We start from the raw sequence: 11,691 nt of genomic DNA on the forward strand, positions 1-11,691 counted from the left end.
TTATTTTATGGGTCGAAGGCTTGATCCTCACGAAAAGGCACATTTGATCCTCCCAACCAGAGCTTGGTCTTCAAGCAAACTACAACAGTTGGGCCTCAAGTAAACACAGAACATTCCAAGAGGTACAAAATAAAAAGTCATATCTGATATCTCAGAAAGCATGAACAAAAGTTGACTAATCAGATGGTGTATTGTCCACGTATCAAGAATAACTAGATAAATGACTTAATTTAAAGTAATGAAACATCATTAGTCAACAAAAATGTCGAATTAACATTGTAAAGCAACATTAGATTTGACAGATTATTTCCTTTTTTACAAGATAGAACATCATTAATCAACAAAAATGTCTAATTAACATTATCAAAGAACATCAGATTTGACAGATTATTTCCTTTGTTACAAGATAAGCATTTGACTGGGAGCTCCAAAATCTCTATTATATATTGCTCAAGTTTGAGTTTGTGAATCATCATACATCAAACATTCAAACAATCTCAGTTTTATTTAGTATGGAAGAATATGTACTGCTATTATGTTCTCTTGCATTTGTTCTGCTGCTCTATGGTGCTGCTAGGGTTTCCTACTCCATTTTTTGGAAACCCAAGTGGCTTGAGAGGCAGCTGAAGCGACAAGGGATTAGAGGCACCCCTTACAGGCCACTCATTCGAGACATGAAGGAGTTTGTTAGGCTGATCAAGGAAGCATGGTCCAAGCCTATGAGCTTAACTCACCAGATTGCCTCACGTGTCGACCCGTTCACCTCAACTATCATGCAGAAATATGGTAACACACCTTGTGAATTATGTTACTTTTCATAATGCCAATAAGAGTTATTTATATTTTCTAGGTCAATATTGTGCCTATGAACTTTAATTTGGTTTTGGTTTCCTTGATGTTCTAACTTTTAAAACGTGTCAAGTTACTCCTAAAATCAAAATATGTCAATTTTACATTAAATTGAAGGTTATTTTTATCCATTCACTTGAAAATTTTGACATGTTTTAAAAGATTATGGGAGACTTAAAATCAAATTAAAAGTCGAGAAGGCAAGTCAGAAGAAGGTTATAAGTTAATTGGGCATTTCAAAATTTCTCCCCTTCTTGAATACAGGCAAAATATCAATGTATTGGGTTGGGACAACACCAAGATTGATCATCATGGACACAGAGCTGATGAAAGAAATTTTGTTGAACAAGCAAGGCCATTTCGGTAAGCCGCCATTGAATCCATTGATTCTCATCCTGACGAGAGGACTTGCAAGTCTAGAGGGTGAGAAATGGACCAAACACAGAAGAATTATCAATCCTGCTTCCACTTAGAACGACTCAAGGTTTGTATTTCCAGAAAATTTTGTTCTGCTTTTAGAGACTCCTTTTTTTTTTTTTTTTTTTTTCTTTTCAGAATGATTCATTCCTTCTTTTTTTACATGTAGGAAATGAAATCGGTTTTCGCAGTCAGTTGTGACGAAATGATAGAGCAGTGGAAAAGGGTGGTTCCCCTTGGAGGAGGAGGAGGTTTTGAAATGGATATCTGGCCTGAGATCCAAAAGCTTAGTGCAGAAGTTATTTCTCGAGCAGCGTTTGGAAGCACGTACAAAGAAGGGAAGAAGGTTTTCGAGCTTCAGAAAGAGCTTCTAGTGCTGACATTTGAAGCAATGACTACTTTATACGTTCCTGGTTTCAGGTGCATTTCCAATTTCCATTGTCTAAAACCCTAGCTTTCATGCTTTCATATTTGTTAGCGATAAAAATTAACATTTTGACTGTTTGAGTACTGATTTGTTCCAACAAAAAAGAACCAAAGGAGAAAGAAATTGGCCAAAGACATCACGTCAATGCTACGAAAGATAATTGAGAAGAAAATGAATGCGATGAGGGCTGGGGAATCAAGGGTTGATGACTTGCTAGGAGTGCTGTTGCAGTCTAATAACCAGAAGGATTCATCAGAAAATCCAAGCAACGTGAAAACCAATGAGACGTTGACAATCGAAGAGGTGATAGAGGAGTGCAAGCAGTTTTATCTTGCCGGCCAAGAAACCACCTCAAGCTGGATAACATGGACCCTGATTGGACTGGCAAGAGAAGGCAAGGCACGAAGTCCTTCGAGTTTGTGGGAAAAAGGAACCCGATTTTGAAGCTATAAGCCACCTCAAAATTGTGAGCATTTCTCTCTGCATGACCACTCTTTACAATCACAAAAATCTTTGCAGCTTCTTCTAAATACTTTGTAATTCTTTTGCAGGTAACCATGATACTTAATGAAGTTTTAAGGCTGTACCCGCCAGCGATTGCAGGGTACCAACACACGTACAAAGAAACGAAAATAGGAGATATCATTGTTCCGGCAGGAGTTGACATTACTCTCCCAACCCTACTGATTCACCATGATCCCAGCCTGTGGGGTGATGATGCAGGGGAATTCAAACCAGAGAGATTCTCAGAAGGAGTGTCCAAGGCAACGAAGGACCACCAGCAAGCGTTCTTTCCATTCGGATGGGGCCCGAGGACCTGCATCGGCCAGAACTTTGCAATAATGGAAGCAAAGGTTGCTCTAGCTATGCTTCTGCAACACTTCTCGTTCGAGCTCTCGTCTTCCTATACTCATGCTCCATATACGGTTACCATTCTTCAACCACAACATGGAGCTCTAATCACATTGCACCAAATCTAGGGAGGGTTATCTAAATTTCGGTTTCAATAATGTGATTTGAAATGACAAACCGTGTGGCCTTTACATTTAAACAGTGTTCTTCATAGTGAAGAAGTCAAGATGTAGGGTTTACTTATTAAGTTCAGTGTCTTCTTAGAGTCCCAATAAACATATCACCACCACCATTAGGACTGTTTGTCCCAGTAATTATGTATTAAGAAAATGCATTCAGATTATGAGAATCGACCCACGAGAGAGTGAGAAGCCGATATGATCTTTGACTGCCGTGTCTTGGATTCAGATGGCCGACAAGAGCCCGATTTACAAGAGCAGTAGATTTAAGAATCCTATCTGTCTAATGTCTAATGGAGAAGCGAATGTGTAATGTTATTTGCAAACAGAGAACGTAGAAACTTCGCAAGCACACAAAGAATATGGATTTATTTCAATACCATCAGAACAGAGAGGGTTAGTTGCAATACGTTCGCTTGGAACACTCCGCTCTTCTGCATATTATCAAGGTATTTAGTCTTACCTATTGGAACTTGTCATCTATTTTCTCGGATAATGTCGAATGAAGAAAGTGCCGCAATTTTTCACTCTCACAAACCAAAACTGTATTCGTAAATGGGCAAAAAAAGCTAGAATAAACCATCTACACTTTCCAAAATGGAGTCAATATCTGGGGTTGCAATGGCTCGCTTGTTCAGCTCGCCGATAGTACCAAATCCCTTCTCGTTCTCATTAGTAACCACAAGATCCTGGGCAAAACCACACTTCATTCCTGAGGAGACCTGCAGAAAATTGACAAGATTTTATACAAGAACGTAGTTAACTGGAGTTTGCTAACACATACAGAAATCTACGATCTCCTTTAAAGGCATTTTCAGCACGAACAGTTAAGGCGAAAGTGAGGAAGACAAGAGAAGATATTCGATTTAGCATCTTCATTATGAAATGTACTCACATCGAAAAGGGTATCTCCTAGCTTCAGCTTGATAGCACCGCTTCTGTACACCAGCATCTTACCCATGTGGCCAGGTGGTAAATCAGACAAAGCACAAAACTTCTGCATGTTGTGTGCGCTTCCTGGTGGCCGTGAGCTTTTTGTTGCCTCAGGGCCATCTGCTGTAGCTGATCGTTTCATCATAGGCAGATACTGCGGTAACTGAAGAAAGAACATACTTGTTGCTTTATTTTCCTCCTGCCAACAAACTATCAACTGTAAATAATAGGATACAAGCATGCACTGTTTGAGCTTTAACTTTCGAAATACCAACCAATAGATCAAGATCATTTGCCGGTTTTGTTGAGTTTTCATCATAAGTTGACTCCTCCGAACCGTCTCCAAATTCTTCCTGATTACGAATTTCTGCAAGTGGTATAGGTAGAACATTTGGTGCATTATTCAAACACAGGTTGAGATTAACCTTGACAGCAGATGAAACAGATATGATCAGATGGAAAACGAAACCTGTTGGATGTGGATCCTATAACGAAAAAGCAATGCCTAGACAACTATATAACAGCTACAACGTGTCGTGTTGTTGAAAATTTGACAGTCCTATTGCTTCTCTCATGCGACATAATATTTCTTTTCTAAGATGCATTCCACAACTTACCAGGATCACCGGAATATGGCGGTCTGAGAGGAAGAGTTACAGGGTAATAACTGTACTGATTCTGCAACAACATCCACATTTACACACACATATAAAATTCAGAAAAATAGGGATAGTGAAGAAATCAATAACTATGCATATCTGAGTCATAATGTAACCTACCCATGGCGAACCGTATTCTTTCTCCACTTTCATGCCCGAGGCAGCAGCTGCAAAAACACGATCGAGGCTGAGGTACTAGAAGGAAGCATCTCATTAGCAGATAAACGAAAAGACTACATCGAAGGATACCATACCATCAGTGGCTGAAGTACTCCCACCTTTCTGAGCACCATACACTTTCACGGATGTGGATGCAGCACCACCAAATGCAATTTGTGTAGGCGCCACTGCAAATTTATATAACAAATGAAAAACTGTTCTAATCCCAAAAAAATTGTAGGGTAGTATTATCTTCTTGAGAAAATGCAACTTCCCTCTACTTAAGCCAAACTCAACGAAACCCCAAAAACATCGAAAGGATACGAATTTTGTAGCATTATCGCAATTGGACTACCACAATGATATCTGGCCTATTTAAATCCAAATTCAAGAGTCACAACGCAGAGTTGGAAGAGCCTTACATTTCTTTTCATCTTTCGGCCTTGCGTGTATTGATCTTTCCTACAATATCAGAGAACCCAATAACGAAAATAAACAAAAAATAACATGAGATATTGGAATAAAAACTGAAATTAAGTACATTTGCTCAACACAGTTACATACACTGAATCGTTTCAGCAGTTCCCTAGCCTTTTCAGCATCAGACTCCTCCGTCACATGGTCCGCTTCGCTGAAGACCAAGAGATTAAGAACAGCACAAGTTAAAAATCAAATTAAACCAACAAAGGGCATATAGGCATTGCCATCGAGTTTTAACTTTTAACCATAAGTGTAACATACATTTTGACTTCAGGTTTTGGAACCCGGCGCGGGGCAGCTTTCGGTATGAATCTCCTCTGCAGCGAGCAAAAACATATCAGAAAAAACACGATCAGTGAAACCTTTTAACGACTGAAAAAAACAAAAAACAAAAGAGAACCGAATAACTGCAGAATATATATATATATATGTGTGTGTGTGTGTGTGTATCAAACAAACCTTTCTGGGAGCTGGTTCTGGCTCCATTGGAGGTTAAACGAGAATCTTCAGAGAAAGAATGAATAAAATTAGAGAAAAAAATTGGTAACCCCTGATTGTAAACAAGAAACCCAAATAAAAAACATGTATAACCTATGCAGAACGATGATATGATATGATGATGAAGGTGGTGGAGGCTCACCTGTATTGGAGGGGAGAGAGAGAGAGAGGAGAGAGAGTGGTGGCTGATGAACACAACGCCCTCTCTTCCTCTTCTGTTCAACAAGCGGAGGTTTTATAGGGGCGGTAAGGGCCTCTGCAGTGCTAGTGTGCGGCTTCACGTGGATTTGCGGCCCTTTTGTTCCCACTCGCACCAGTTTTTCTCTCTCTCTTAATTTACACAGTACGTGCAAAAAGCATAAAATTTTATTCTTTGCGGATTCGCATGGGTTATAGTACTTCAGTTCAACAAGGGCTCTACAGTTCAGCCTATCCGAAACACATGGAAAAGGCCCAGGTTGAAAATACTTGTGGATTGACTTGGTTAGTCACGTGACTTTTTACGATAATCTCCTAAATGGTTACCACATGCACAGAACTACAAACGGCTTCTGCCATGCCACGTGTTAAAAGAGAGAGAGAACGGTTTTACCTAAGATTTTTCCCTTCACTACACCCAGGATGCTAGGATGCTACTGGACAACAAAATGCGGCTTTCTCATGTGTTATATTGTATCATTGGTTTAAAACGCAACAATGAGATACCAGGTGTAGAAAAGTTTGTCTCAATACTTGGGAATGATTTTGGTCTTTTTGAAAAACTTTTCCCTATATTCTAATTTCATCATATTTTCATGGAGAATGACTTGCACGTTACAAGTTTACCGCCAAGTAACGTCACATCCCAATAATATAAGAACACATTTTAGCTTTTTTCCACACGTTCTTATGTTATCGACATAGAACACCATTGTGACGAACAAACCTATGGCAATACAAGTTGTTCTCATTTTCAAGAGGTTTATCATTTTGGGGGGAACTCCTAAACATTGTTTTGCTTTTGTATGTATATATGTACTACGTTATTTCAAGAGGTTTATCAAAACAACAAATCTTTTTTTCCGGAAAAAAATGGTTCCTTCTCTTGGCGATTCCTCTGCAAATATGTTCATCGTATGTCAGAGAAACAAGAATGAAGTTCTGGACATTGGGGATGTGGAATATGATCATGTCAAAATTATCACAGAAAATAAACGCAGAATCGGCTTTACTCCAAGCCATAATTAACAAGGTGAGGGAAAAGGGTTCTCAAGAAATTACTTCTTTTTTATTTCAAACATCCTATCGTTTGCTTTCTATTCTTCCATGGACAATCAAACCCGCATACAGAACTCCATTCCTCCCCGTTTTCTTCTATCCAAAGAGCGGGAGAGTCAGCGCTAAGAAGATATGGAATTGGAATCATCCATTCCTCAAACCAGTTGATGAGTGACACACATCAAATTCTTTTTCTTCGTTTCCTAATTTCTTGCTGATTGCTGCACTGCTTGCACAGTCGCAATGAGTTGAGCCATAATGGCAGCATACTGGACAGCAGTATGTTGTGAAGTACATTGGTCTGCAAGGCCATACTCGGAAAAGTTTGGTCCCACATGCATGTAGTGCCCCGGTAATGATCTTTTCGACAAAGCCTGCTGCCACATATCCATGAACTCTTCCATTACTTGCCTCGCTTTTTCCATCGAAGAAATGTGAAAGTACTTCAGCTGCAGAACACAGAGTTAACATGAAACTATTTCTCAGAACCAGAATAACATGGAGATTAAGAAATCCAACATTACTTATTTGAGTCACTAATCTATAAAGTGAAAGCTTAATTAGAACGAACAATCGTCAAAAATCCAACTTTCATATATTAGCCAGAGGCTTGTTAATCACATTGCTCGGCAAAGAGTACTTCACCCTGTATTCCAAACTCGTGCACAACAGTAATCAAGGTGCCTAAACAAGTAAACTACTTTCACCATGCATTTCTATCAGCATTAAACGTTCCATCAGAGAGCTCCGTAAGAAGCAAGGAAAATACTCACATAAAACCAAAAGGCACCTTCTCAATGGCAAGCTTTGTCAAACTTCAAAGCTATTTCAAAATGCACATCTAACTTCTAAAACTCGTAAAAAACGAAATATTCAAATCTCAACCAAATTTCAAGCTTATAGCAACGTCCATACCTCCATAGCTATTCCTCTTAAATTCTCCGAATGAGTAGGAATAACTTTCCCCACTCTCAATTGTAGGTCCCCGACTTGAAACTGAAACCCCTACACATCAAACCATAAACCACAAAGAATCAAGTAAAACCGTTTTCTCGATTTCCACCTCCAAATTCAGTACATCAAACCTTCCAACTACGCCAATTGGAGGGGGGAAGCTCAAAATAAAGCGAGACCCTCAATTTGTACGACTGTCACTTCTCCATAATCGCCTGAATCGCTGAATCCACCTCGAGAATTATCCGCCGCAACCGCAATCCCCAGAAGATCACGCGGGGGTTCCCCGGTTAAAGATGGCTCTGATGATGCACACACAATGTACCATATCAAAATCCAATCTTTCAAACAATTAACAAAACCCACAAACAACATCCAAAAACAAAACAAATTAAGACTTGAAAGACGAGAAATTTGGTAAACTACCTCGAAGGATGGATTTGTAGAAGGTGATGGTGGCTTTCCACCTTCCTTCCTTGACGCCATTGATGCTCTCGACGCACTGCGTGACTTCGTTTATGATCTGACTTTTGACCGTCGTCCCTGCGTTGGGCTGCCACTGCAAAACCCTAAAATTGCAGCACCACAAAAATCAAGCACAAAACTTTATTTTACATAACTGTCCGAGTCTATGATTAGGGTTTGAGAAATTTTATTTGAACCCATATAATTATTTTTATGCCCAATTTATTTTTTATATCAATATTAATTTTAATTAAATCATCAATATCTCTTTAAATCCATATTTACTATCTAAATTATCTTTACAAACTCAATTCAATATGTAAGTTTATCTTTACTTTACACTCATTGATAAAATAAAAACACAAAATCAGTTTTCTACAACTCATTCAAACTTAAAAACAACAGTATATCTTACATATTTGTCTCGTATTTAATCATACTTTTGTTGCATACTTCACATTGCTCGTTTTCTTCACCCAACCAACCCAAGCGTTGAGGTATTCAAAATATTTTTTTAGTTTGTAGAAATGTAGCATTTTCCAATCGTACAGAGTGTAGTGATTTAGAGATTGAATTAGTGGAGAACTGTGAGAAAATTGGATTGAATAATCGTATGGATTTCTTTCACACCTGATACTCTGAGCAAGTTTGTTTCAATGAGATTTTACCAAGTATAATTACCCAATTCAATTATTTGACTTTACCATGGTCTGCCATATATTTATCACTACCACTAAAACTTGTCTCCAAGGTGATCCTTGGTAAAAATGATTAGCCATATATATGGATCTTTGAAAAAATTAGAACATGTGGTGGCAGAGAAACAAAATACCAGAAAATACATCATCCACCTTTATTATCCTTTGATTTCAAGCCTATTTGCAGGCAGTATAAAACTGCTACTAAAGCCTCAAAATAAAGAATTGAAATCAAATAAAAAATTAACATAAATTGATGCATACTTTGTATAGAGGATATAAAACTTCAAAATTATCATCCATCCATAAAAGAAAAGTTTATTTTTTTTCTTCGACAACGTCTTAGGGTTTTAACCAAAACAGAACGTAAACTAAAACTTGAAAATTATCATCCATCCGTAAAAAAAAAGTTTATTTTTCTCTTTGACAACGTCTTAGGGTTTTAACCAAAACAGAACGTAAAAGAATCATAGCGTGATTGTAAGGGTGTGAGTATTAAATGTGGGTTTATTGGTAAATTTTGATTTTTATGTTTATTTGGTATTAGGAGAGTCCAAGGGCTTTGCCCCACACCAAAAGGAATCTTGGTGGTGGAATGAGGAGGTACAAACAAAGGTGAAGGCTAAGAAGGAATGTTGTAAAGCCTTATACAAGGAGAGGACTGATGAAAATGGTGAAAGGTATAGAAAAGCGAAGCAAGAGGCGAAGAAAGCTGTCAGAGAAGCTAAGTTAGCGGCTTACGACGATATGTATAAACGACTAGATACCAAAGAAGGAGAGTTGGATATCTATAAACTATCTAGAGCAAGGGAAAAGAAGACAAGGGACCTAAACCAAGTGAGGTGCATCAAGGATGAGGATGGAAAGGTTCTTGCTACAGAGAACGCGGTTAAAGACAGATGGAGAGGTTATTTTCATAATCTTTTCAATGAAGGACATGAAATGAGTGCTTCTTTAGGGGAGTTGAGTAACTCAGAAGAGTGTAGAAACTACTCTTTTTATCGTCGAATCCGGAAGGAAGAAGTGGTTGTAGCTTTGAAGAAGATGAAGCATAAAAAAGCAATAGGCCCAGACGATATACCAATCGAAGTGTGGAAACTTTTGGGAGAGACAGGTATAACATGGCTCACTGACCTTTTCAATAGGATTTTGAAAACGAAGAAGATGCCAAATGAGTGGCGAATGAGCACTTTGGTGCCTATCTACAAGAATAAGGGCGACGTACAAAATTGCATGAACTATAGGGGTATTAAGCTAATGAGTCATACAATGAAGCTCTGGGAGAGAGTCATTGAGCATAGATTAAGGCAAGAGACACGGGTTTCGGACAACCAATTCGGGTTCATGCCAGGGCGCTCAACCATGGAGGCAATCTATCTCTTACGAAGATTGATGGAAATATATAGAGATGGGAAAAAGGATTTACACATGGTCTTTATAGATTTGGAAAAAGCGTATGATAGGGTCCCAAGAGACATTCTTTGGAGGATTTTAGAGAAGAAAGGAGTACGAGTAGCATATATCAAAGCTATAAAGGATATGTATGAAGGAGCAAAGACTGCCGTAAGAACTCATGAAGGACAAACCGAAAGCTTTCCCATAACTGTAGGATTACATCAAGGCTCATCCTTAAGTCCCTACCTTTTTGCGTTGGTAATGGATGAGTTAACACGACATATTCAAGATGATATTCCTTGGTGTATGCTTTTCGCAGACGATATAGTGTTGATAGATGAAACTCAGGAAGGGGTAAATGCAAAGCTTAACCTTTGGAGAGAAGTGTTGGAATCTAAAGGTCTTCGCCTAAGCCGATCAAAGACAGAATATATGGAGTGCAAGTTCAGTGCAAATGGAGGCCAAAACGAGTTAGGGGTGAGGATCGGAGATCAAGAAATACCAAAGAGCGACCGTTTTCGTTACCTAGGATCTATCTTGCAAAAGAACGGAGAATTAGATGGAGATCTCAACCATAGAATACAAGCTGGATGGATGAAGTGGAAGAGTGCATCCGGCGTGTTGTGTGACCGCCGTATGCCACTGAAGCTCAAGGGAAAATTTTATAGGACGGCAATAAGGCCGGCGATGCTGTATGGCACAGAATGTTGGGCGGTGAAACATCAACACGTACACAAAATGGGTGTAGCGGAGATGAGGATGCTTCGTTGGATGTGTGGGCACACGAGAAAGGAAAAGATTAGGAATGAGGATATCCGGGGTAAAGTAGGAGTAGCCGAAATTGAAGGAAAGATGAGAGAAAATCGGTTACGGTGGTTTGGACATGTGCAAAGAAGGCCTACTGACGTTCCGATTAGAAGATGCGACTATGGGACAGAGGTGCAGGGCCGAAGGGGTAGAGGAAGACCTAGGAAAACTTTGGAAGAGACTCTAAGAAAAGACTTAGAGTACTTGGATCTAACGAAGGACATGACACAGGATCGAGCACAATGGCGTTCTAAGATTCATATAGCCGATCCCACTCAGTGACTTGGATTTTCCAAGTCTCCAACCGAGAAGTTTTCCTCATTCGGGAAATTAAGAGAACACTACCCCAACCTACATGCTCCACTCAGAAACCTTCAACATACAAGCTTTAACAAAAGAAAATTCAAAGAACTTAGCGAAGAAGGCTTTGGTGTATTTAACACAATACGTTGAAATGAAGGAAAGCTTATTTATTGATATCCCCGATAAGCTACAAATATGTACATATACATGAGTCAAAATAAGCACACAAGAGGGAGCCTTCACAAAGGTTGCTTAGGAGAAGTCTCAGCAGTCGGTAGAGCCCCAGAAAGAGAAGGCATCGGATGGGGATCATTTGGAGCCTCAGTACTGGACAGAACCCTAGAAGGAGGAGGCATCAG

At 39.2% G+C, this 11,691-nt stretch overlaps 2 protein-coding genes and 1 pseudogene across 6 annotated transcripts; 1 reads left to right on the forward strand and 2 right to left on the reverse strand.

Moving 5' to 3' along the window:
* Positions 1–396: 396 nt before the first annotated feature.
* LOC108170062 (cytochrome P450 CYP72A616-like) lies at positions 397–2,888 on the forward strand (annotated as a pseudogene).
* Positions 2,889–3,066: 178 nt separating this feature from the next.
* LOC103406825 (uncharacterized) lies at positions 3,067–5,759 on the reverse strand. Of its 2 annotated transcripts, none has more exons than XM_029088918.2 (11): positions 5,547–5,759; positions 5,415–5,459; positions 5,217–5,272; positions 5,040–5,106; positions 4,898–4,937; positions 4,571–4,663; positions 4,437–4,483; positions 4,275–4,335; positions 3,933–4,024; positions 3,620–3,856; positions 3,067–3,446 (listed from the first exon to the last, which is right to left on the reverse strand). In XM_029088918.2, exons 2-11 carry the CDS (start codon positions 5,439–5,441, stop codon positions 3,294–3,296), a joined length of 873 nt encoding a protein of 290 aa, XP_028944751.1. In that variant the 5' UTR covers positions 5,442–5,459; positions 5,547–5,759; the 3' UTR covers positions 3,067–3,293. The 2 variants fall into 2 exon arrangements, with proteins under 2 accessions (XP_028944751.1, XP_008344033.2); XM_008345811.4 differs by having other exon boundaries at positions 5,596–5,749.
* Positions 5,760–6,698: 939 nt separating this feature from the next.
* Positions 6,699–7,936, reverse strand: LOC103406827 (mediator of RNA polymerase II transcription subunit 20a). 4 transcript variants are annotated; one of them, XM_017324559.3, is made up of 3 exons: positions 7,796–7,936; positions 7,626–7,706; positions 6,699–7,159 (listed from the first exon to the last, which is right to left on the reverse strand). In XM_017324559.3, exons 2-3 carry the CDS (start codon positions 7,629–7,631, stop codon positions 6,914–6,916), a joined length of 252 nt encoding a protein of 83 aa, XP_017180048.2. In that variant the 5' UTR covers positions 7,632–7,706; positions 7,796–7,936; the 3' UTR covers positions 6,699–6,913. The 4 variants fall into 4 exon arrangements, with proteins under 4 accessions (XP_017180048.2, XP_028944759.1, XP_070663246.1 ...); XM_029088926.2 differs by having other exon boundaries at positions 7,626–7,715; positions 7,796–7,929; XM_070807145.1 differs by lacking the exon at positions 7,796–7,936 and having other exon boundaries at positions 7,626–7,768.
* Between the last annotated feature and the right edge of the window lie 3,755 nt (positions 7,937–11,691).

This window comes from Malus domestica, chromosome 02 (genome assembly GCF_042453785.1).
Source record: "Malus domestica chromosome 02, GDT2T_hap1".
Taxonomy (NCBI): domain Eukaryota; kingdom Viridiplantae; phylum Streptophyta; class Magnoliopsida; order Rosales; family Rosaceae; genus Malus; species Malus domestica.

What these genes read in the sequence shown, in the direction of transcription:
- LOC103406825 (XM_029088918.2), bottom strand. Translation starts at nt 5,441, where the DNA reads ATGGAGCCAGAACCAGCTCCCAGAAAG. An exon ending in CAGAACCAGCTCCCAGAAAG is followed by an intron (nt 5,273 to 5,414) that starts GTTTGTTTGATA and finishes TGCTCGCTGCAG; the next exon opens with AGGAGATTCATACCGAAAGC. An exon ending in AAGAATACGGTTCGCCATGG is followed by an intron (nt 4,336 to 4,436) that starts GTAGGTTACATT and finishes ATGTTGTTGCAG; the next exon opens with AATCAGTACAGTTATTACCC.